General features: G+C 36.9%; 1 protein-coding gene and 1 long non-coding RNA gene across 6 annotated transcripts in view; one reads left to right on the top strand and one right to left on the bottom strand.

Moving 5' to 3' along the window:
* Positions 1-5935, bottom strand: part of LOC309512538 — a 38363-nt gene extending 32428 nt beyond the window's left edge. The window contains exon 1 of the long non-coding RNA XR_014211068.1: positions 5743-5935. This is a non-coding gene — a long non-coding RNA (uncharacterized lncRNA). The remainder of the gene's footprint in view (positions 1-5742) is intronic.
* fibcd1a (fibrinogen C domain containing 1a) overlaps positions 1-27282 on the top strand; it is a 112657-nt gene that overhangs the window by 74281 nt on the left and 11094 nt on the right. For all 5 annotated transcript variants that reach the window (XM_082188167.1, XM_082188166.1, XM_082188164.1 and 2 more), the window contains one exon: positions 23018-23197. In XM_082188167.1, the coding sequence (XP_082044293.1) occupies positions 23018-23197 (180 nt within the window). The remainder of the gene's footprint in view (positions 1-23017; positions 23198-27282) is intronic.

Here is a 27282-nt window from a genome sequence, read left to right as displayed (position 1 = left end):
ACTAATTTAATTGGACAAGTGACTTTCCTTAAATGGTGATATTTCATCTTGCCTGTATTTGCAACATAAACATTCCTGTAAAAAGTCAAAACTATTTTCGTTTCATGATCAAAACTAACCAGAAGAGCTGGCCATGTTGTGTCTAAACGTAAATTACTCTATATAACTTGTAGTTTATAGTTCTGTTGTGTAAAAGTGCACTGGCAGCCGTGAATCACAGTTTCACAGGTTTTTGGTTTTGAATGACAGGAACGTCTTTAAAAGCAAGGTGATGAGTTATTCTACTACTGTCGTAACACACAAACACGCTTCTCGTCATTGTCACTCTTTTTATGTCTGTTTTTCTGACAACTGTAAGGAACAGGGGCACATTTGGTTATTGCCACGGTGAACTGCCAACCCGGACAAAATGCCAAGCTGTGTGTCCAAAGCTGAGCGTTGCAGATGGCAGTGGGTGGACAGGGAGCAAGGCTTTACAAAGAGAGACTGAATGTAGTGAGGAAACTTGTCATAGCGTCTACTGTTCGTTTCATCCCATGCTTGAATTATAGATTAGTGCTGATTGATTCAGCTCACTGGTTTTGTGATGGTTCACCCAAAATGTATTATTCGCTAATAATTTACTCAAACTCATGTTGTTCCCAACCTGTATGTTGTTGTTTTTTTCCATAAAATAAAATAAAATAAAATAAAATAAAATAAAATAAAATAAAATAAAATAAAATAAAATAAAATAAAATAAAATAAAATAAAATAAAATAAAATAAAATAAAATAAAATAAAATAAAATAGTCAAAACACCATAGAGAAAGTCTATTTCTTCTGATTATTTTTATGTCTACTCCTTACACAAAGCTATTGTATAGCTTCGAGCTTGGAATATAGTTATATGGACTACGTGTACAGTCCTTGACACACTTGTATAGACACACCTTGTCATTGTATGGAAAAAATAAAATAAAATAGTAAAAGCACCATAGAAGAAGTCCATGTCTATTCCTTATTAATATAGTTATGGACTACTTGTATTTGATGTAATGACTACACCTTGTCATTGTATGGAAAAAAAGCGTAAAGATTCTAAACAGAAATGTTGCATACAAGTTTGAAACGACATGAAGCTGAGTAATGACAGAATTTGCATTTTTTGGATGATCAATTTTTTTTAAACCTGAGAGATGGGAATAAGGAAAATGTTGTGATTTGTTTGTGTATTTTCCATGACAGTTGGTTGCTCTCCGGTATGTTGAACATGAAGAAGATAAATTGCATTTTCTTTTATTTACTGCAAGGTCGCTCCTCTTTCGAGGAAAAAGTATTTTTTTGATGACAGTCCTTATGGGCTGCGTCTTGTTTCTTTTATCGCATTTGCCCGACAAACATTTTATGTCTAGACTTGCTCTTGGACTTGTTGTCTGTAACTTGCGCTCAGGGTCCTGTGTCTCAATCAGCGATGATGAACTATGACAGGCCCGCCACGGAGTGTCATCTTGGAGAGATTGACAGCTTCACAGTGAGAGCAGGACAGCACTTGCTAGCAGCGTCTCTCACGCCTGCTGTGGCTGAGAATGACTTTTCCCATGGCCTGCTCCATTTTCTTCACAGTGAGTAAGACCAGCCTAGAGCAATTCCACAGGCTGTTCAACAAAGGATATTGCCTGTGCCAGTGGTGGTCAGGGGTTCGAGTCCCTGTGGGCAAGCCCAGGATGGAACAGTCCTCCCTGGAGTGACAAGGTTCAAGGCCCTGCCTCCTGGTGAAGATGTGAATCGGTGCCAATGAGTTGAGCTGCTCCAGCCCACGCTCTTAATCAATAAGAGACATGAGGGAGCTAGAGACAATTAACCTCCAGGGCTGGTGAAATGAGTTCCAGAAAACATCAACAACACAGACTCATCAGGAATGAGGTGACAGGGAAACCGGGGAGGGCAGAGGACCCGTAGTGAGAAACAATCTAGCCTCTCACCTCCAACAAATAGGATTACAGTGCACAGTTCACAATAGCTCCAAAACATACTTGTGCGCCATTCTGAATTGGGAATGTTGTGTAAATTCCAGTTCAGCTGAGGAATTAAAATTTTCCCCCCAAGTATAATTAAAGGGATACTTCACCTCTGGAAAGATGAATGTGTATTTAAAATAGGTCATTTATGTAGAAGAAATCTGAAATAATTTTTCAATTTGGAGCTTTCTAGACTGAGAAAAGCCAGAAAATGTATTTTTGGCTTATGCGGATGAAAGACAACAACTCCCAGAATGCACTTGCTTCGCTGCCCTAGGAGGCCACTCCCAACCCACGCCTACCGGTTAGAGAGCGCAGTTGAAAACAAGAAGGCTAGTCTACTAGTGAGACTCCGTGACGAGTTTGTCCGGTATTTCGAGATCGCCCAAAATGTCTGGGATTCTGCTTTTGCGTTCTACAGTCGCCATTCATTATGTTTACTGTGGCGAGCAGGACGAGGCTGAGGGGCGCGGGAGAACGGCGCGAGGCCGGTGGCGTGATTACTGAGACGCACCGATCTCGTATCTCTCACACGGAGGAGCGGGAATTTTCTTAGCAATGTTAAAACGCACATCAACCGATCACTTGTCTAGCGTTCATGTAAACACTACATTCAGATTCACCAATCGGAATGAATTCAGTTAGATTGAAACAAAAGGTGTGCATGTAAACAATGAATGGTGACTGCAGAAACCAAAAGCCGAATCCCGGACATTTTGGACGATCTCGACGGCCGGACATGTCCGGGAAAAAGAGGATGCTAACCCCTACTACTCAGCTTTCTCCTACTACTCAGCTTTCTCCACAGAACAAGAGCCTGCTAGCTTAGCTTCCAAAGAAAGACGGCTGATACTATGTGTACATTCTGTGAGTGAGATCCCACCCCCTATGGGTGGGTTGAAAACATGCGGGACAGCCCCTCCTATTGGCTGTAGTCTTTAGCCTCTGGCCCAAAAATCCTCCGATGACGCAAAATGACGATTGAACGTGAACGTGAACGACGCTCGGGACAGTTGACACGCCATTGCTGCATCATCACAAAAGTTTAAGCCTTGGCAATTGAAATATTCAAGCACATGAAGACGCGAAAGGGAACTCGATTCATTACTCGTTACTGAAGCGCTGAAATCTGCTTCTCAGACAAAGCAGCAATACTGAATTGAGCTCTCTTTCGCGTCTTCTTGCGCTTGAACAGATGTATTGAAACAAAATAATGTCAAAAGGCCCGTCTTGGCAAGTATCCTCATAAACATAGTCAGTTATGTCTTAAGTGAACGCAAACAGTTGAGAAAGAAAACACTTGTGTATCAGTATATTGGATCCGTGCAGCTCTTAAAGTGACAGCAGCCTAATATTCCTTCTGCTGTCTGTGTTTTTAATTTTAATCCAAAAACAAAAGACAAAGAAAAATCACTCACTGCTCTAGACTGTATAACTTCTGTAACTTAAAAAAGGATTAATCTATGTTTCATGGCTGGTAAAAAATATTTATTGCCGGTAAATTCACCGGTCATTGGCAGGTGTGGCAAAAGGTTAGTTTTAGGCCCTGACTAAAAACACATTTCCCAGAATGCATTAACAGTGAAGAGATATTTTTCTAGGCCAACCTCGAAGTTTGCATCACTCTGATACTTTTGACAAATCCCAGTAGGATTTTTCCATAGGCTTTTGGATTATTGCAGAAAATAAGCTATCCAACAAAAGTTTATGATTCTCAAGGCCCGTTCACACCAAGGAAAATAATAACGATAACGGTAAAGATATAGTTAAAAAAAACACTCAAAATGTAAAAGAATAGCAGAGTCCACACCACAACTATAACCATAACAACACAACTGATGTACAGTAAAAGATTGACAGCCAATCAGAAACCATCTGATTTTAAAGCAGCAGATTAACAGGACTGCTCATAATAAACAGAACAATATAATTCATTGGTGTGGATGCAATAGTTATCTTTACCGTTCTTGTTTTGAACAGGCCTTTACACATTTTGTTCATCATGTAATCTTCACAAATGAACACAACTTTTATGAATTTTGAAGACTAAATACGATCGCAAGAAGTAAAAGTTAAACATAGGCTCTAAACAAACTACACCACGGTCACATGAAAAAACATTTTCTAAAAGTTTGAGTTGAAATAGTTTGCAAGAGCGCTCATATAAATACAACAAGGCTATGAAAGCAGACAGTTTTCCCGTTTGACGTGTTGACGTTCAATGTCCCTGACATCCACTGCAGTCTTATTTAGACACTTTTTAGCATCTGTCTTTTTGAAGACAAGTAAAAGCTTTAAGAACTCACAAGGGGGAATTACTAATGTATTTTATGTTGTAGAATAAACCATGAAAATATCTTGAGCTTGTGTTCACCACAAACTTTTATTTCAGGCATTAAACCAGAAACCCATTCAAAAAATCCATTAACTTTGGGACGAAGGAACTGGAAGTGCTAAAATGCTAACTCAATTCCAGATTTTGGCCTACAAAAATACGTAATCTCTGCTGCACTCAGAGATTCATTACAGTCCTTTTCCTGTCATTCCAATTCAAATTCCAACTCAACTTCTGTGGGATGTGGCCGATTCAATTCAAATTCCTATTTAAATAATAATAAATTGCAATTAATTTCAATAGAGATTGACGTTAGAATGTTGCTAAAAGTGAACAGTTTGATTACAAAAATGGATTAAGTAATTACATTTTTATTTGTTCTGGACTTTTTTACCAATACTTTTCAATACTGAATGAAATATAAGTATAAACCAATATTTTAGGTTTCTGAACAGACAGACAAAGTTTCTTAGAGCTCACTGAAACTTATGAGCTACTTTGGGCGTTCATGCAAGCAGAGATCGTTTTAGTGCCACATTACCAATTAGCATGAAATGCTTGTGCATAAATGTAAGTCGAATATTAAGGGAGCAATATGAATATTAATGCACAAGAGTGTATTTTTGTGTCATCAAAGGAAAGGTTTGAATTATCATTCCATAATTTCCTTTTGTAGTGTATTAGCATATCCATTCATGATCAGCCTCCCAGAGCACTATAAATAAGCCTTTTATCAGTCATTTTCACATAATTCTGTTGAATTGCTTATAAGTCATTCCCACTCCCTCATCACAAGCTCACGCATGCACACAAACTTGTGTGCTTACACTTGTGAGGAACTCCAACGTACTGCTATTGTTCTTAAATTAAGCTAATTATAATGACTACATTCTTGAGAGCGAGGAGTGTTGGAACCCGGGTTGTGCCATCTATTTAACTAATAAAATGAGTTTGAGGGGGGAAATCACTAGCATACTTAAACACCACCCATCTGAGGTGATAGTAGAAGTGATAGAAGTCTCTGTGTAAGAATGTGTAGAATATACAGGATTTTAAATGGTACGTTTCTGCCAATCTCATGTTAATCTTGAGTACCTATAGAGTAGTATTGCATCCTTCATATCTCCGAAGAGTCTTTCGTTTTATCAGGTTTATAAAAGACAGATACAGATGTACCGATTCTTTCCGAAAAAGGCCTGGAGTCGTGCCATGGGCGGAGCTAAAGAGTCACGAGCGCGGAGTTGTTTAAGAATAAACAAATGGACAGTTATGGTGCTCAGCTAAACAAATGTATTTAAACACACAAAATTATCCCTGGATAACTTTTGATTCATTGTACGTCTGTGTTGTTTACATTATATGCACTTTTCCTAACAAAACACAGACATTTGATGCAGTTTTACTTACCGCCTGCGGTTCCGACTCATGACCGGGATCTTTTATTGCTGGGACTGCTCCAGCTTTCAGTTTCAAACGACCTGCAAATCCAGTGTCGAACTGGGCATTCGTCAACGAAATGCCGGGAACAAACAAACACACTTTCACAACTCAGCCTGGTTTCTCTCAAGGTATTTTTTCTCCATTCTGTCGCCTGATGGAGTTTTGGTTTCTTGCCACTGTCGCTCTTTTCACCTTTGGCTTTTGGCTTGCTTAGTTGGGGACATTTAATATTCAACAATATTATTGATCGTCCTGCATTGACACCATTATATGAGAACTGAACTGAGCTGGACGATGACATCACGATTTTCTCCAGAGCAGCTATATATATAAATGAACTAAATTAATAACTAAGCTGCTTTGAAACAATCTGTAATGTAAAAAGCGCTGTATAAATAAAGTTGACATCTTTCACATACTTGAAAAAAACGTTCCGAAACTTATACAGACCCTGAAGGAGTGTATTTGGCACAGAAATACTTAGGCCGTGTTTAGCATGAGCCAGACATCCCATTTAAGGTAAAGTGTAGTATTATGTTTTCAGTTTTGCAATTTCATTAGGGATCATGTTGATGCATCATGGATGTTGAGTGATAATGAACTGATCTGAATCGGCATGTTTAATTTGATATATAACATCCACACAAGCTTTTTTTATTATGTTCCTGACCTGAAATTGTGTGGTGAGCTTTTTGTCAGAATCCTATTGGCCAGTTCTTTTGTCAAGAGAACTTTCTTCTTTTGATGACCTGCCCAAAATAATGAACTTAACCCTTTTCCTACATCCTCTTAAAGAAGAAAAGGGTGTATTTAATCGTGTTTACTTTATCCCTGCCATATCCCCACAGTCATCACATAGTGTTCTCGAAAGTCTGTCCGGTTCCACGTCAGCAGAAAAAAGGATCGTAGCCTATAATCACATCGATCCTCATAAATCTCGCCTCATCACAAATGTTCCCTGACAGAAGTTAGAAATTGCCACAACTGTTTCCATACAAAAGATTTTGCCCTTTTGTCGTGCATTTTGGGTAGATGAATATTTGTTTCAGATTTTTTTTTTTGGTGACTCACTATGTGAGACTTTTTCTGTGAAATTGATTTGAAGCGTGTCTAGTTTGCCAGTGCTACACCGCATGTGTGGTGTTAACACTATCACTCGTCACTCATTAAAGCTGAAGTGTGTAATTTATGCAAAATGTGAAAAAACATTTACATATTCCCTCTCCCTCCTTTTTAAGGAAGTCAGCCTATAAATCTCTTACTTATATTTGTGTTTTTATATTAAGGAAGTATTTTGACAATGAAAAACGTCTAATACCTCACTCTTATCAAATGCTCTGAATTTTGCAATCGTGTGCCCTTCAGTCCTTATCTGTAGAGCAGAAACTGTCACAATATCTTGGCAGAGATAGAGTCAGACTGTGAATGTGCTTTATAAAGTACACAATGACAGATAGTTTAGACTGACCCTGTGAACTTCCTGCTGGCAAGCAAACTTTGCAGAAGTTGGTCAGGCCAAAAGCCGTGGTCGATATTTAAAAGACTATGCAAAGGTAAAAAACAAGAACCATTATTTCCTTCATTGATTTTTTTTCTCCAGATATCATATTTCAAGGCTTAACAATAAGGATGATTGCCTGAGGGCCAGTGTGAGAGCCATTTATGCACACATACGTCTCCTAGACATCTGTTAAAAAGTGCTTCATCTGGAAAGCATATAGCTAATTAATTAGTGTGCACAAACTTCATTCATGCATGCATTCTAATAAATTCATAAATTTATTCATAAGACACATCATAAATACCCGAATGGATCATTTTTATATGGAAGATTCTTTTTTTTGTGTGTGTGATTAAAAACACACATCAAATAGATTTCTAGGTGATGCATATGTGCTGTTAGTGCCAGTGCATTTTGAAATCTGCATTTGTTAATCCTCTACATGTTTTATGCCTTGCGAACTTAATAATTTGATTTTCTGAACATTATTGTGAATATAACTGATTTTAAACTGACTTTTCTATCCATATCTATCTATCTATCTATCTGTCCGTCCGTCCGTCCGTCCGTCCGTCCGTCTGTCTGTCTGTCTGTCTATCCAATTTCCCTCCCATCCATCCATCCATCCATCCATCCATCCATCCATCCATCCATCCATCCATCCATCCATCCATCCATCCATCCATCCATCCATCATCCATCCATCCGTCTATCCAATTTCCCTCCCATCCATCCATCCATCCATCCGTCCATCCATCCGTCCATCCATCCGTCTGTCTGTCTATCCAATTTCCCTCCCATCCATCCATCCATCCATCCATCCATCCATCCATCCATCCGTCCATCCGTCTGTCTGTCTATCCAATTTCCCTCCCACCTATCCATCCATCCATCCGTCTGTCTGTCTATCCAATTTCCCTCCCACCTATCCATCCATCCATCCATCCATCCATCCATCCATCCATCCATCCATCCATCCATCCATCCGTCTATCCAATTTCCCTCCCATCCATCCATCCATCCATCCATCCATCCATCCATCCATCCATCCAATTTCCCTCCCACCTATCCATCCATCCATCCATCCATCCATCCATCCAATTTCCCTCCCACCTATCCATCCATCCATCCATCCATCCATCCATCCATACATCCATGCAATTACCCCATCCATCCATCTATCTATCCATACAATTACCCAACCACCTATCTATCTACCTATCTATCCACACACCTATCTATCCATCCATCCATCCAATTAATTACCCACTTATCAATCCATCCATCCATCCATCCAGCTTCTTTAACACGCAGTCAGTGGAAAAGACTTTTGTACTTGTTGAATCACTAGCTGTGTTAGTAAAGAAAACATTACTCAGTCAACTTCACTGTCTTGTGCTTTGGTAATTTATTCACAGCTATGTGCTCTTGCTTCAGCTAGCGATAAATGAAGATGTTATCTCAAGGGCTTTTTGACCCATTACATTCTCTCTTTTTTCTGGCGGAGTGTGTAAACAGCAAGCGAGGGTGGATGGATGCTGTTGATGTGAAGTGACTTAGTTACCAGTAGAACGTCTCAGAAAAGCGTGCCGGTGGCTCTTAGTTCTTAGAGCTTGACATACGAGTGTAACTTCCATTTTCCACACATGCATAAACTAGCTGTGCCTCAAGCGCTCGTGCTTGTCATGAGAAAAAAAAAAAGTCATTAAGTGCTTCTACCAGGTTTTTCCTCGTCTCTCACTACATATTGCTGACTGTCGGAATACTCTAATCCCCCTCAAATCTCAGCTTTCTCGCTTTCTGCTGCCGTTTTGCTTTTGTTTTCCTATTCAGATGTTGAAGGCCTACTGATTTCATTAAGCTTAGACTGGCATTTTCTCACCACTGATGTCGGCTCCATGCAAGCTCCCAACGTCTGGCCGAGTGAATTTTAAAAAGTGGGTTAAAAAGATGGCCGCCTCTCCTGGGTGTTTCTCCCCTGTCTCTGCACTCATTACTCAACACAGAACCTCCATTAATAGACTGCAATGCATTTTAACAACCCGATCGGCTTCAGAAATGAGCCATGCTGTCATAGGAGCCTGTGAAGAATGCTTTTGGATAGCTGGTCTGCTTTATTGTCACTCCATCATTGGCATTCTCTTAAAGGGAAAGTTAATTCAATATAGTTAATTCAATTATCATTCACTTAAAGCTTGAGTGACTTAATTTATTCTGTGGAACACAAAACATAAATTTTTAGGTGAATATTCTGGCTGGTGTTAATTTTTACACAGTTTTTTGTAATAGTTTTTCAATTTTTATTAAAATATCCATTCAATTTAGTTAATATTTCATCATGTCATATTCATTCATTAGTCATTTTTATTGAAAATTAAACATTTTATATTATACATATATAATATGTATGTGTATATTTACACTACCGTTTAAAAGTTTGGGGTCAGTTTTTTATGAAAGAAATAAATTAATATTTTTTATTCAGTGAAACTAAAGACTGGAGTAGTGCTTACTGATTTTTTTTTGTTTTTGCTTTGCCATTACAGGAATTAATTATATTTTAAAATACATTAAAATATTAAGCAGTTGTTTTAGATTGTAATAATATTTTACAATAACATTGTTTTTACTGTATTTTTGATCAATTAAATGCGGGTTTGGTGAGCATAAGAGATTTCTTTCGAAAACAAAAAAATCGTCTGACCCCAAACTTTTGAAATATTGTGTTCATATTGTTTTTGTGCAAATATTTGATGATTTAATTTATCAACATTTAAAAACAACATATTACATTATGTTATTCTATCAGAATTTGTTGTGCAATAATATTTGACAGTATTATTTTTGTCATATTTTCATCTAAAGTATGTTTTAATTAAATACATTTATAATGCAATCTTGTCGTAATGCAGTGCAAATCTTTGTTATTGTTTTAAAAAATTTGCTTACAATCATTTTCATTGACAATATTAACGCTGACCCTGAGCACTCTTTTTAATGACAGATGAAACAATGACAGAATTATCCTTTTAAGAACCCCTAAAACAAGACAACAACAACAAAATAGCCTTGCTAATTTGTTTTATTTTCAAATCTGTACAAGCTACATCAAGGATCTGCTGGTTTTCTCTCTCTTTCTTCGCATCCTCACCTCCCCGTTTCTTTTTGAAATTCATGGTTTGTTCTCTCACTCGCTCATTTCCAATCCGTATCCTGCTATTACACTCTCAAAAACCCACTGGATGTTATACAGAGAAATATGGCCAAGATTCTGCTGACAAACATATTTTCCTTTCGCCGCTTGTCTCCACTGGATTCTGTTTGTGTGTGTGCGTGTGTGTGTGTGTGTGTGTGCGCGCGTGTGTGTGTGTGTGCGGGTTTGTGTAAGCTCTCCCTTCTGAATCACACTGTTATTGTTTACTGCCACAAGATGGAAGAATCCGTGACCCCCTCAATATTTAAAAACCGAAGGATTTCAAAGAACACGAGTCTATATTGTGACTCTCCATGTGCTCAAGCGAGATGTTTCTGTCAGTAAGTGTTAATTCAGAATAAATTTTTAAACAGTCTAAAGTGCAGCTGATGCTGTAGTGTGTTCGAACACAGCTGGGGGAAAGAAACCTTTACATCTCACAAGGCAAGAGAAGTGTGACATTTTTGTTGATCTTCTTCTGAACACAAGACTCAGCAAGGTGCAGTTAGTGGTTTAATAAACAGCGTTTGCGTTTAACTGTGCAAGTGGTGTATTGATGAGAACAATAACTTCCTATAGTGAAGCTACACCCTTTTGAAAAGTAGTTAGCTAGACTATAAGTTATGTAACTAACTACACTTAGGCTTTTTAAAGTGTTTATAGCCAAGCAAGCACTGGATTAGTCAATACAGCCTGTAACATGGGTGGACATGAAAATGATCACTTAATAAAGACTTCAATTTCACCTTAAGTGCACTTTCATAATGTATATAGATCTTTTTAACAATTTTCTTTTTTTCGAAAAAAAAAAATAGAATTATTTATAAATAAATAATAATAAAGTATAAATATTTATAAAAATAAACTTAAATGTATGAATATTTATAAATATATTTGTTGATGCTAAGTATTTATTCTCCTACAACAAATGATAAAAAAAAAATGAGTTCCAGAAGGATGACTTGAATATGAATTGTCATATTTTGAAATAATTCATTGAAATTAACCATAAAACAAACTGATTCACTAAAAAAAGTTTTATTACAGCAGTTTTTGTGTAAATGAAAAAAATTCTTAAATGTGTATTATGCCATTTATTTATTTTTATTGCTTTAAACATAACCCTAACAAATTAGTGAGATTTATGCTAAAACATGAATAATTTACCAGAAATAAACGTAACTCTTTCCCCGCCATTGATGGAAATTACCTCCATTTATGAGAAAACGTTTTCATTAACGTAATTTTCCTGCTTTCCGTGTTTTCACTGTTATACGGTAGGGGGCGCTATTACGCATCTCCTTAAAGAATACTTAATCTTCTGATCAAAACACGTGCGAAGAAGATACAGAAACAAGCGATATCATTATGCAAGCACGTGCATATGTAAAATAACAGGATCACCAATGAAATGTCGACCCAAGATGAGGTGCATGACTGTGCAAGCATTAGGGGTGTTGATAGACTCGATCTACTTTGATCATCGTTCTGAATCCCATCCAGACAAAGTCTTTGACAAATATGTGATTTTCTCCGCTTTTTGCTCAAAATGTTGCTTTTTAATTAAACGTACCCACATTCAAGTGTTGATAATACAAGAAGCTTATTGGATCTTAAGAGTTAATTGGATAAATGTTTTATGAAAACAAGTGCTGATAAACAATTTTGCTATTTCAAGTTGATTGGTTTTGTTTTTTTACTGGAATACAAGACAAAAATATTAAGACCATGTTTATTGTCACACTACTGAAAAATGTAGTGCTGCTAGTTTTAGTTTTAGCAATGCATTCTCTCACAATGGATCTGGTCCTCCCTTTACCTTACGATTTAACCTTGTTCACAGGTCACCATGGCAGGTTTCCTCCAGGATTATGTTAGATCTCTGTGCATTTTCATACATCTTATGTAAGGTAATAGAGAATAGCCTTGCGTCCACGTCCGGTAATAGTTGTCTTGGTCTATATAGGTGAATTCCCAGATGATTCAGAGAGCGAAAAATAAAGGATGGACTGAATAAATAGGATAGATCTTTCACGAGACAGCCATCGCCCATTCGATGGAATGATGCAATGTGTCTACGGGCTGGTGGAATGAATCTAAGCAGGGAAAGAGATGGATATCAAACCAACGTGGTCCCCGCTGACTTGTTTGGCACTATGAAAATATTGGCAATTTTCACTGGGTCTTTATCTGTGATTTATCTGTGAGTATAGCCCTCCAGAGGCTTTGAATAAAACATGGCCTTGCTCAGCATCCACAAAGCGTTCCATTAATCGCCATTCGGATTGTTTTAGACTGACTACTTATCTTGCACCGTGGATGGACCACGTGGCGCTCGCTGGCCATGCACGGATGGCCTTGAATTTTATGGGGGAGATGCGAGCTAAAATTGAAAATTCCTCTGATCTTCTTCTCGCCTGTCCTTGCCCTTCTGCATTATGTTCTATTTCTCTCTCTCTCTATCTTTCTTCTTCCTTGTGTGGAAATGAGATGCTATCACAGCTTTCGGCTTCACTTTTAAACACCGTAATCCATTATAAATGTTATCAATCCAAGTGTTTTCCTCTCGGAAAGGAAAAGGATCAGCGCCAGCGCTGTCATGACAGACGCGGGTAATGCTTCTCCGAGCGTGCACACGTGTGTTATGATCATTGCATATTTTCACAGTGCTTCCCAACCTTGTTTATCTTAATCAACACCAGACCGTAAAAGTGTTGCTTTTTTACTCATGCACCTAGTATAAAGAAAATCCGAGAACATTTGCGACAGGTTTTGTTATACAGTGGCCCCAACACGTATTTGGACATTTTAGCCAAACTTATAAATGTTTGACATTCACAATTATGAATGTCTTTGCATTATATAACAAAATGTACAATTATTTTAAAAGGGTCATGACATGGATCTTTTTATTCTAATTGTAATATGTTCCTTAAGGTTCATATATAATGTTAAATTTTTTGGCACAAATTTGGAGCTTGATTAAATAAATGCTTTGTTTATAATGAGGAGGATGTTTTAAGTTGTGAAACTTGCAGGATGTTTTAATGGTACAAAGACCTCTTATATGTCAAAAGATCAAGGCAAATTTGATTTATCATGTCACGACTGATTTTTATTTTTACAGAAATATAGCACAGTTTACAAGCTTAACTTCTTACAAAAATCTATTTATAAAGTTTATACAACTGTTATATTATATTATATTAATTTTAAATTAATTATATCTTTATAGATTATATAATTATTATTAATTTTGTTTAAAAAAAACATTCCATTATAAGAATAAATGACATTTTCATTTCTATCAAAATAGAAAAGTGCTATTTTAAATGTTATAATATTTCACAATATTTCACAGTAGTTTATACTGTATTTTATCAAATGAATGCAGCCTTGGTGAGATTTTCAAAACATTTCAGAAACATAAAAAAAAAAGATCTTACCTAACCCAAAGAATTTCTGTTCTTTGGTTTTACAAAGAAAAAATCGAATTATTTCCCCATGGAATTTGCTAAAGTGCTAAATCTATGGGTTTTTTCAGATCTTTTGATTTAATACCAGGTGTGAACAGGGCCTGTGTGATCTAACTTGTACAATACCACTGATTGTGTAAAGGTTGTGTCTGGCCAAGGATTGTGTTTATTAAGACAGATGCAGAGCTTTACCAATCTCAGAGATGGTGCATAATAAATAAATAAAAAAGTTAAATAGCAATGCTCCATTGAATGCTTCAGATTCCTAATGGGAGCTATTTTTCAAAGAGCATTATTTTTCTAGTCTCTGTAACCTTCGGGATGCTCTGCATATTTTTCTGTCTCACGGCATTCATTCATTTGGCCAAACCTGACACAGTAATGAACTGTAATATGTGTTTTGTGAAGCGTTTCAGAGGAATAGACAGCCGGGCGAGCTATAGACATGAAACCGGGTCAGCACACAGATAGGAGGCTGATGTCGCTGATAAGATTTCAGCTGATGGCTTCGCAAAGCCGCTATGATGCTATCAGGGAAAGCACTCCAGATAATTTCACAGTGCTAACTGAACGGCCATTAACATCTCATAACTTTATAGATGAATGAGGGGGAACAGACCTGGACATCTTATCTTATTAATACTATTACAGCAAATGCCACAGTGAGGAACTAGAAGATGAAAAAAAATGTGTTACCATTTACTCACTCTCATGTCATTCCAAACCTATATGACTTTCTTTTTTCTGTGTAACATTAAAGAAGAAATTTTGAATATCATGCTGGTGACTCATTTCCATGCTATTAATAAATGGATAAGGAAGCAAAAGCATCATAAATGTATCATTGAAGTATCATAAAAGTAATTCATATGACTAGTGCACTAAATTCCAAATAGTCTGAAACCATTCAGTATAATTTGTATAAAGCATGGTAAACAGACCAAAAAGGTATACTTTGACATGCTTACATACTTTGATTTGCGAACAAGTTATTTTAGTTTAATCAATGAATTAATCAGTTGATCTCAGTCATAACACTTGTCTGAAATATTTGTTCATGAATCAGATCGTTCAACTCACTGACTCAGTTCTTGAGTTATCAGTGAATAATATCAACACTGAACTGAATACGCTGATTTCACGCAGCCGTTATTTTGAAATCGAAAGCGAGGCTCCGGTGGGAAGAAAACCGGAAGTGTCGCCTTTAATCACAGGAGAGTCGTGAATGCGATGGCGTATTGTTGTGTTTAATGATGTTGTGTCAATTCTAAAAATGTACATACATTTCTTTCATACTTTAGACTATATACAGTGAAATTCATTTATAAATAAAATATTTTTTTATATATAATTCAGAATGTAAAAAAAGAAGCAGGAATGAACTATATATATATCCTATATTGAATAGTAACATCCAATAGTGTAAATCGCGGCAGCAGCTTCAGGTTGGTAATCCAAGGCATTGTTGTTTATCTTTACTTCCGGGGTTCTTCCCACCGGAGCCTCACTTTCGATTTCAAAATGGCGGCTGCGTGAAATCAGCCCATTGAGCTAAATAATGACACTTATCTTTCTACAGCTGATTTGTAGCAGAATCTCTCATATTTGATGAACTTCGCATCATTAATTCTGTTAATTTTCTTGTTTATTACTGTAAAGCTGCTTTGAAACGGTTTCTATTGAAAAATCGCTATTTTCCCTATGTATAGATGAGTAAGATGGTTGTGTGCACCACGTGCACCACGGTATCCCTACATAGTAATTAAGTTTTTACCTTAGCCACAGATGAAATGTTATTTGTTGTGACAGTCCCCACATGAATAAAGGATGTGAATTACGCTGGATCCGATGACACTCATGTTCAACCTCATTTTTGTCAGTGCCAGTTCAAACATGTTCTGTTGGCACATATTAAATTAGAATACATTAATTTTAAAGTCATGATGCTGCAAATCTGAAATTCTCTTCTTGCCTCTTGTGCTCATGCTGGATACACAGGTTCAGGTCCAAACCAAAGTCCTTATTAAGCAAGTTGTTTTATGTGTATATGCATAAAGAGGGATGTTTTTGGTATTATTTACATCATTGTGAGCCAATTATACTATTATTATATTTGCCTTTCTATAGCTATTTTTATAGAAGTTGCATCTCTTAAACTAAAGATGTATTGTTTACACAGGTTCAAAGAGGTGGTGTGAATATATTAACATGGATTCACAATCTTTTTGCATGTTAAATAGTTATGCCAGTAGAATCATTTACTCAAACGAATCATTCAAAAACACTGATTCATGTGAGAAAAGCTAAGTGACTTTGCTTATGAGTGAGTCATTGAATCATTCACTCAAATGATTCATTCAAAACACTGATTCATTCTGGAACAAAAGAAGTGATTAGGTGTGTTGGACTTGAAGTGGCGCTGCACAGACAGATCGATGCATGACATCAAAGTACTGCGAGAGTGATTCGAAAGCATACGTAACCGTCTGCTCTCTAATCGCTTTAGCGGTACTTTGATATCACACAACTATCGGTCTGTGCAGCGAGTGATTTCGGACACTGAGTGCACCGGAAGAGCTGCCGCTTTTGCATAGTTTGTGCTTGCTGTTAATCATTTGAAACTAGCTGTAGTAATGTAGTAATGTCTGTCATGAAAACTAGCATGTATAAACCTTAATTAAACAATTTAATAATCAATTAAAAACAAATTTATACCTGTATGATATTACGCTGTAGCCACATTGGACCAGCGGTTTGGAAAACGGATGGATGGATGATTCAGCTGCGGGTGCCATTTTCAGATCCGACGTGCAAATTTATTTGGCGCGATTTTCACAGTGCATTATGGGTATTTTCTAGGCATTGAGCATACATCAGATGTACCCTCGTTATTGCGCATTATGGGATTGAATGAGTGCACTCAATAACGTCTACTATGGTTTCGAACACCACTACAAATGGCTGTCCCCTTAAATAGTGCCGTAATTAAGGGTTTAAGGGGGCGATTTTGGACACAGCCTTATTCTTTCTTTATCAAAAGTGAATGTCTTTATGTTTGAGTCAATGAATCATTCACACAGCTGATTTGTTCAAACTATTTCTGGAACTATTTTTGTTTATAGAGCAAAAATAGACAAAATAACTGGCAATATTATCTCTTTAAGTTACTCAGTATCTTAAAGAAGTTAGTTACTTAAGAAGTTACTTAATATTAACTTAATTTATTGTTGCATAAAATGAATGAAAGAAAAATAAACAAAATGTTCCAATTTGATTTAAGGGATAGAATTGTGATTTTAAGCAACACTTAACCAGAATAACAAAGGCTTTGTGCTTTTCTGAATGCTGTAATGAGAAATCTACTAAATGAAATGCACGATGGTGTATTGCATTAGCAGCAGTCATAGATAATTACCCTTCTTTATAGTATCTCAGAGCTCATCACTGTCTTTTAATTGGATAGGTCAGGAATGTGTGAATGGCCAATGATATAAAGGCAGGTCTGCTTGTTCGGTAGCTTCTAACGTTGAGCAAGTTTCCAGAAACACTGTGTTTGTTCCAGTCTCTGATGGGAGGTCTCCATATGTTATTTTTAATTGCGCTGTAACAACTGCATTGATGTGAGGTGTACCTACAGATGCGTTTTCAATAGCACACAAACAGCTGTTCTGCTCTAGGTTTTACACCTCATCCATTTTACCTCAGCTGTTTCCAAAGCGCTGTGCTCCTGTACCTTATTGAGGCTCGTATTTAATGCCCCGATCTGGCGTCTGACAGCGGAAGGTTTGTTGCATATTCCGCCAGAATCCCTCTGGAGGATCCTGCAGGCGACAAGAGACACTTTTTTCGTTCTGAATATGTAAACAAGCCCTGCATCAGGTGTAATTAAATCCCTTTTCTTGATTTGCATATAATTGAGCTCAAGGCCCAAAAACGGATTTCACGAGACAGCTTGCAGCGAGCGTTTCTGGTGCAGACGGGCTTTAGAAAATTAGCAAAATCGATATTGGTGCGGTCGACAGCGCCCACCTGTAAACAGCAGCTTTGATGCGGCACATTGGGAAGGGACGGGCATGTTAGGTGCGATGATTCATCCTGCAGAGAACTGAAGATGTGCTGGATGCTGTGTCACTGCACTGGCAGGTGTTCAAAGCCCTTACACCGTGACCTCGGGGCGCAATCGAATGTGTGAATTTCTGTGTTTATATATGCGATCGTGAGAGTGGAAAGCCCTGTACTGAGCTCAAATCTCTCTCCTTCGTTTTTCTCGAATGTCTCGCTTTTGTCTGACAGGGCGCGGGGAACAGCCATGCGAGACGCATCTCATAGAATGGTTGCGGGGAGCAGCAGAGCCCTCACAGAAACGCAGATGGAGCAGCTTGATTAAAAATTAATAGCAGAGGACTGTTGCACGGGGAGAAAATGAGCGCAGCTCTTGGCCTGTCAGAAAGAAATCTGTCCTCCGCTGGCACGGCTCAACACGAGCCTCCGATTTCACCACTGCCTCACCACCTCAAGTTCCTCAGTTTAGTTCTAATTGAAACACGAATTGGGCCTCCTTCAAAGAGGCAGCAGAAGAATTGAAACGTGAAATTAAGAATCTCAGAGTCCAGTGGTGACGCAACAAGTCATTTTACTGTTTAGATGCAATACATGTCATTCTAAAATACCAGGGTCATGCACCATACAGAACTGAATTGACAATGAATTTTATAGAATTTTATATTGTTTTTTTATATTCTGTTGCAAATTAGCTTTAGCTAAACACTATGATACATACATTCAATGGCTGTTGTCCCAGTTTTATCTATGTTTATTGTATCTGTCCCTATAAAAAATAAAACATTAATTGTTTTGGATTGGAATTTGAAGGAAGTAGAACAAAAATTACTTGAAATTCTGAGAAATTCATGTAACTGTAATTTGTTTTAACTAAAAAAAAAAACTAAGTTTGTCAAAATAAACTTGGAATGTTAGTTTTGAAGGTTTTCACAAAAGTCTAAAAAGCCTTGAAGTTTGAAGATTTATAGGCCAGATAGATAGATAGATAGATAGATAGATAGATAGAGATTGATTTATTGGTTGATTGATTGATTGATTGATTGATTGATTGATTGATTGATTGATTGATTGATTGATTGATTGATTGATTGATTGATTCTCATTCTGTCCAACATCTTTTGTGTTTTACGGAAAAAAGAAAGTCATAAAAGTTTAAAACAACACAAGGGTGAATGAATGACAGAATTCTCATTTTTGGTTGAACTGACCCTTTAATGCCAACTATTTAATGTAGTCATTCAGGCCCGACATGAAGCCTTTCAAAGTTAAACGGCACTTCAAAGTAGCTTTCACAGAACAATTGATTAATTACTACCTTCTACACCTTAGCACTCCATAGTAATTCAGGGCAACATGTTCGCTGTTTTATATATCTCTAAGAAATTATTGTTACTTGGGTTGAGTGAGTCTCTTGAGATTTAATTAAAGTCCTGAATGTAATTATGTAAATTCAGAGGAAATCCACAGTTTAAACATAACTACGGTACTTACATTTCAAAGATTTCTGTTTGATGTCAGAGCATGTTAAATTTTATGCCTGGAGATATGTAAATGTTCATTCCAATAGCCAAAAGACATTCTCCCAAATTTGACTCCTTAGAGTGATAAATATGAAGCTGTGTTTTATAGACAATATACAGAACGAACAGAATTATATTCTGATCAACTCTTGACAAGTGCATCTTTTCCGATGATGCTTAATTATTCAAACATTTCTCATTTTGTAATCATTCTATCCTCTTTTGTGGGGGGTCTGTGAGGACAAAAGGAGAAATGAGAAAGAAGGGATCTTTTGTAAGCGCAAGAAAAACATCTAACACGTTACAACAATTAAAAAAAAGCTATGTCATCACAAGATAATAGATATTTGGTGCTTAGACAACATGGCCCATCAAGGCTGTGGAAGTGATATGATGAAAGGTTGAGGGGTTTGTGTTTGATTTTGTTGTGTGGACTGACAGACTTGGATCCGCTGTGGAGCGAGGTCCTCCCCGCAGGGCTTTCAGGCGGCAGTTTCGGCGGTAATCAATGCTTCCCAAAAACAGATCAAACTGTCTTTGTGTCAACAACACTAGAAGCTATATGAAGTCACCCTGGTATGTTATTGCCTCCATATCCAACTCATCCAACATGTGATTTACAGCAGTCATTCTCAATAGGTTTTGCTTCAGGAAGCAGATTTTATATATAGTGGCAACTCAACACAGTGCCAAAACACACACTGCTGCTGTTGATTATTGCTGCTACTGGTTCTGCAGAGCAAGTATGGACTTGCTACTGCTAATAGGTACACAGACACCCTGCTGTGAGCAAGTAAGATGCTGCTGCATAATCAAACATGCATAAATCCCGTAGCAGATCTAGGCAGGTGGAGCTGGGGGAGGTGGAGGGGTTCAGAGGATTGCGCGCTGCATGATTGGCCTACAGCAAACACTGAATCAGACTGTTTAAATGTTGATCAGCTATCTCATTGGCCGCTGGATCAGCAGAGGCAAATCAGCTTGTGGCATGCGATAATAATGTGATTGCTTGCAGGTTGCATGTAAAGGACAGAAAACAGTATCATTTCATTTTAATAGATCACTGCCATAAAAACGAAAACACGGCACATTGCAAGCTTGTTGCTTGATATACTTATCAAAGTATAGCAAGGTTCAGATCATATCGTGCAAAACAATAGGAAGATGGGTCTCGTATCAGGTTATCTGGAGCCATTTGAAACCCCCGACCAGGTGAAGATAATCATACGCACATTAGTTTTTAGATGACGAACAGCACAGCCAGCCCTCTGTCTTTAGCACGCCTGTTCTGATATATCGCACCTCTGTGTAACATTTCTGGGTCCCTGGGTTGAAACAGAAATGACCTTCGAGTGCAAATGGCCTATCCATTTAGTCAGCGCAGAGACCATTAGAAGGGTGTTGGTGCTTAATAGAGCCTGATGTTGCGCTCGGCTGCTGCTGGAACGGTACCACACCAGTCCCCCACCATTCAAAGCCATCATAACCATCTCTGTTATTATGCCAATATCATTTGAACAAATGTTAGTCTATTCTGCAGGACTGCAGGGAGGCAGATAGACTGCTGCTTCTCACTCAGGCTATCATGTAACTTTAGGTTCAAAGTGTGGGGAGCATTTCAGAAGCAAAGGGGTGAATCTTAAATGATGTAGCAGCTAAAAATAGACTTTATAAACTTAATAAACTTAAACAAAAATTAGAAATTTTCCCTTGGCAACTAACTAAAAATATGTTAAAGTTGAAGTACTAAAATTACTAAAAATAAAAATACTAAAAATAAAGCCAAATAAAATGTATTTTCTTAAACAAATCAAAAGCTAATAAAAATGCTAACATGACAAAAAATGAAAAAAACTTAAACTAAAATGAGAACTGAAAAAAAAATAAGACTAATTCAAATATAAATATACACTGTATATATATATATATTATCTTGGAATAGCATGCACTAATTAATCCCAATAAGTTTTAGTATTTTGACAACTTTTCTTTTTAGATGACATCATGAATCCCTCTTACTTTTCAATCCCTCCCTTCAAACGACTCTGTTTTGATACATAACGGCCACTTTTCATTATCCAATCAATTCCTGATTAATAAAATAAAGTCCCAACCTATTTTTTTCTCACTGAATATCTTGTTTCACTCTGAAATTTGCAGGTTTATGCAAAGAAATGGGCTGTGAATGGCTTCACGTTGACTTAAAAACAATATCTCAGTGTCATTGCTAATGTTAATGATTGTTTTTTGTAGATATCTAATGGCTGTTGAACATCTGTTAGGCACAGTGTGATGCTTTTTAAGCAACACATTCTGTTTAGCAAATACAGCAAATAAGTTGCAGGGTGTTAGGTGAATGTTTATTCACCTAACACCCTACCCAAACATGCGCTGCGGTCCACAACAGCTGAAGACCAGCAGCAAGCTACGATTAGACCTAGCAAAACTCTGCTGTATTGATTTTCTGTCCTGTGGGTGCAACGCACATGCCAGTGAACGGGCTACAAAGGGAATTCATTTGTAGGCGAGCACATTAGTCTCCTGTCAAGCACCTCTCCTCCTCTGTGTGAAAACTGGGTGGAATATTAAGAGCAGAACTTACTAGAATCTGGGTCTCCCGTTGTGATATTGATCCCAGGAAGTAGACCAGAGTCCTTCAAGTCGGTCTTAGCTAAGAATGAGAAGTTATGTCTCTAGCAGACCCGCCCCTCTGAGGAAGAAGATGTGCATTTTGTGCTTTCAGATTCTCAATGTTGCATCTCTTACTATAGAACTTTGCTATGAATGTTGCAGTGGAATCTTAAAGTTCACTGCTAGTTCTTTTCATGTTAGAGTGAGAAGTTAGAAAACAAATAACCCAGTCACAGGGGTTAGCCAATAGAGTTAAAGTGCAAGGAATGACAATCTCAATGCTAATTGGCTAATGGTTTCACTAGTATCAAGACTATAATGGCAGCAGACTAGGGAAATATAGGCATATATAACTAGCCAGTTCAGATATTTCATGTGTTCTAGCTCAAGCACACCTACTGCAACTAATGAAGCCCTTGATTAGTTGCATCAGGTGGGCTTGACACAACACCTGTTTTGCAGATTTGTGTTGTTGTGAGGGATTCTATTCAGGGGGTTGAATAATTTTGAGATTGCAGAAGGGGAAACCACTTAAAAAATGTGTTGTGTTGAGCTATTTCAATTACTTTTGTTTGATTTCCTCATAGAAAACAGCTGGAAGTCTGTCAAATTTGCCAATAAACCTGATTTGCAATGGGGGTTGAATAATTTCGATTACAACTGTATACACACATTTCTGTCCCACTAACAGTCTAACTTGCCCAAAATGTATTTTATTAATAACAAGCAACATGATTTGAGGTATCAATTATGTCTGTAGCACAAGCTGGTCACCCAAATGCTCTTTCCACCTTCTTTATTTTCAAATAAATCTCATCTGCACATTTTTTCATTAACTTAATCGAAATTTCTTTTTCAGGCATGAAACGAATCCATGCACTTACCATTCAAGCCAACTACGAGCTGAGGATTGACCTGGAGGACTTTGAGAACAGTACATCCTTTGCGCAGTACGGCTCTTTTGGAGTGGGTTTGTTCTCTGTTGACCCAGACGAGGATGGCTACCCACTGAGCATCGCGGACTACTCCGGCACTGCAGGTATGATTCACACTATTCTGCCTTTGACCGAGAGTTCCTGTGCTTACCTGCAGTGTGGAGCCAAAAACTATTGCATTTATTGAGAAGGCATAGGTCTCGCAGAAAACCATAGGTCATAGTGTCCTGCTTTTAAAGCTCTGTATTCTTAAGACATCCTGCACAACAGCAATTCAGTTGTGGACCTGCATTGAAGCCTGGAGCCAAAGTTCATGTCAGGTTTTATAGGGAGTCTCAGGTAAATGCTGGTAAAAGTTCTTTGGCTGATATGTAGTCCCGCCTAGACAGACTTTTGACAGATTATCTGGCCATGAACATCCACTTTAGACCATGACAGACAATTTAACTGACATGGAGGGTGTCAGAAATTATATTTGTTTTATTTTTATGTTTTTTCCATTTAGGGACATAAATCAGAAATATCAGCGGTCTTTGCAAATGTTTGCACAGAAAAACATAGCAAAAAATGAACTTAGAAATTAGCATAAAATTATGAATTTATGATCCAAATGACTGTTCGCCCCAAAAGTAATTTGAATTGATTATTTCACCAGTATCAAACAGTGAATGTAATGTAAAATGCTGTACACATACTAAATGAATAAACAGACTAAATAAAGTTAAAAGAATCTTGTAAAAATTATGGTAAGTAAGCTTACTTTAAAAAGTAAATGTAAATAAATATATATTCTACATTTACTTTTTAAACATACATAATTAGGCCAGTATAGTTAAAAATCACATTTTATTCTAAAATAAATTTTCTTTGGTAGAGACTAGTTTATTTTCCTTAATTTTTTTACCGTATTTAGTGCATTTAGTGTAACTTGTATGTTTTTGTTGTGCTGGCTAGTGTAGCTATATTTAATGACTTCTGATGAGGTCCACATGGTTCCTTTGCTTTATCCATGCAGTCGTCATCAGCAGAAAAATACCTCTCGAAAAACTTCCATGAAGAAAAACGTTCCTAGCAAGCGTATAGTACAGCTGACTTCAGTAACCCGGATGAGCCTGTGTTATCTTTTTTTTAGCAGTTGTTATTGGGGAATAACATACTGCTGGATGGCGCAATTGAACAAATCAAGTATTCCACAGAGACGTGTAATATATATATATATATATATATATATATATATATATACAGTACAGGTCAAAAGTTTGGAAACATTACTATTTTTAATGTTTTTGAAAGAAGTTTCTTCTGCTCATCAAGCCTGCATTTATTTGATCAAAAATACAGAAAAAAAAAGTAATATTGTGATATATTATTACAATTTAAAATAATTGGTTTTCAATTTATTATACTTTAAATGATCATTTATTTCTGTGATGCAAAGCTGAATTTTCAGGATCATTACTCCAGTCTATCACATGATCCTTTAGAAATCATTCTAATATGATGATTCATTACCAAAGTTGGAAACAGTTCTGCTGCTTAATATTTTTTCATAACCTGTGATACTTTTTTAGGATACTTTGATGAATAAAAAAAAAAAAAAAAAAAAAAGAAGCAAATGTTTTAAAAATAGAAATCTTTTGTAACAACAATATACACGACTGGTCAGTAATTTGGGGTCAGTCATTTTTTTTCTTTCTTTTTTTGAAATAAATCAATTTTTTTATTCAGCAAGGATGTGTTAAATTGATAAAAAGTGATAGTAAAGAAGATTTATATTATTAGAAAATATTTTTTTATTTTGAATAAATGCAGTTCTTTTTAACCTTTTATTCATCAAATATATTAGGCAGCAGAACTGTTTCCAACACTCATAATAAATCAGAATATTAGAATGATTTCTAAAGGATCATGTGATAGACTGGATGTCACATGTGACACTGAAGACTGGAGTAATGATGCTGAAAATTCAGCTTTGCATCACAGAAATAAATGATAATTTAAAGTATAATAAATTGAAAACCAATTATTTTAAATTGTAATAATATATCACAATATAACAATTTTTTCTGTATTTAAGCTCAAATAAATGCAGGCTTGATGAACAGAAGAAACATATATATATATATATATATATATATATATATATATATATATATATATATATATATATATAACGTTTCTGTGTTTAAAACAAGCCCACATAAGCACAGGCAGGAAATCCAAACTTAGTGGCCTGAATTGCACCCAGCAAAACAAAAAAGCTCAGCCTAGAATAGAAACTATCATGAGAATCACAAGACTAATTTAAAGTTTCCTGCCCTGTTGTCAGTGGCGTTCAGATATATTCCTGTGGCACGCAAAGCAACAGAGGCCACGGGTTATCGTCTGTGGCGAGGCAAAATGATGAGCAATTCTCAATGCTTCACCTGCGCTGTCGCCGGGGCCTCTTTTTAACGTTAATTGGGTCCCGCATTATATTATTCTCAGGTGTTTTTCCCCGAGCACTGCCCTCCACGCAGGGGCCGGACACGGGCGTGACCTTCGCAGTGTGCCGGAAAGGGCAGGGATAATGAAGCCGTAGAATACATCTATGGCATTCCAATAAAGCAGTCACTCGGCTTATTATGGGAGACGTAAACAAACACTCCTATTAACATAAATCAAGAGGAGAATACTGCATCCACGCGTCTAATTAGCAAGGCTGTCTTAAACATCCCCCGCTGGAGGAGTCATGCCACATTGATTCCCAATCTTATCAATTACGTCTTGTTTGGACTCTTACGCCGCTGTCTCGATTAAAATGCATGCATGGTTGTTTAAAGCATTAATGTGTACATGAATGGTAGGTTGGACTGACTGTAAGGATTAAATCACATTTAGATTTTTTCGTCTGAGCTGTGCTTGCTCAAGTAGGAAACTTAGTTTTGAGTAAAATGTTGGGAGAGATCAACACAGATCGAATGTTTTAGCACAATGAAATTAAACAGCCATTTTTTAAGAGTAAGCAGCAGTGTGGAACAAAACAAAAGCTGAAAAATAAAAGGAGTAAACACCTAAACACACAACTTCACAGACCCAAAATGAGGTTTCTGGAGGGCAACATTGTGAGATGTCCTTGACACCTTTAATAATGGTTTGTCAAATATATAGCAAGTCCCTCCTCAGAGTCCAACCTTCACAGAAATTAGAAAGGGAAAATTCTGACACAAGGTCAATGGTAAAAGGCACATTGCGGCCATAAAATCAAACGTGAAAACAATTGAATGCGGCAGGCAGCTCAAAATTCAAAAGCAGGATTTAAATTTATTCTCTTTTTTATCACAAAGTATCTTTTTCTCTGATATTAATGATGAACTAGAAAAACATGTTGATCATCTCTGTGGGGCGGATACCTCGTATCTCCATATTTCATTTTCTTTTTATTTATTTTCATTAATCATTACTATTGGTCACCCTGTGGAAGCTTGTTTCCGCCACGGAATAAAAAACTGTAAAAGATAAGGAATAGACTTTTTATCTCACAATTCTGACTTTTTTTTTCTCACACTTGCGAGTTTACATCTCGCAATTCTGACTTTTTTTCTCAGAGTCGTGTGATATAAAGTCGCAGTTGCGAGTTATAATGTCAGAATTGCGAGATATAAAACTGATTTTTTTCTCATTTTCTCTATAACACACAATTGCGACTTTATATCACACAATTCTGAGAAAAAATTGCGAGATGTAAACTTGAAATTGTGAGGAAAAAGTTACAATTGTGAGACAAAAAAAATGCAAATACAGTTTCAATGTTTTTATTCCATGGCGGAAATAAGCTTCCAGATCACCCTTTATGTTCATCTGTGGGTTTTTCAATGAAGTGCCGAATGCAGCTTGGACCATCTCTGCTTGTTTGCAATGCAAATGTAAAAAAAAGGACTGGTTCTTTGAATAAGTACAGCGTTTTCATTACTCAAGATTTCATTACTAAGCGTCTGCCTCAGATGGTCAAAAATCTTGTAACTCCATTTGAGTTTGATTTTGGTAAAATGTTAATATTCTAATGACACATGCAAGTGTCTGATCATGTATAAAGCCACAATATCAACATTGACAACACAGTGTTTCATTATTTAAAAAATACAGTTTTTTTTCCATTTTCAAAAGTAGCATATTTAGGGCCCTATGATTTCCGTGATGCGGAAAACGC

Source organism: Leuciscus leuciscus (assembly GCF_965113295.1).
Source record: "Leuciscus leuciscus genome assembly, chromosome: 13".
In the NCBI taxonomy this organism is placed as follows: domain Eukaryota; kingdom Metazoa; phylum Chordata; class Actinopteri; order Cypriniformes; family Leuciscidae; genus Leuciscus; species Leuciscus leuciscus.
This window is presented reverse-complemented; position numbering and strand designations above follow the sequence as displayed.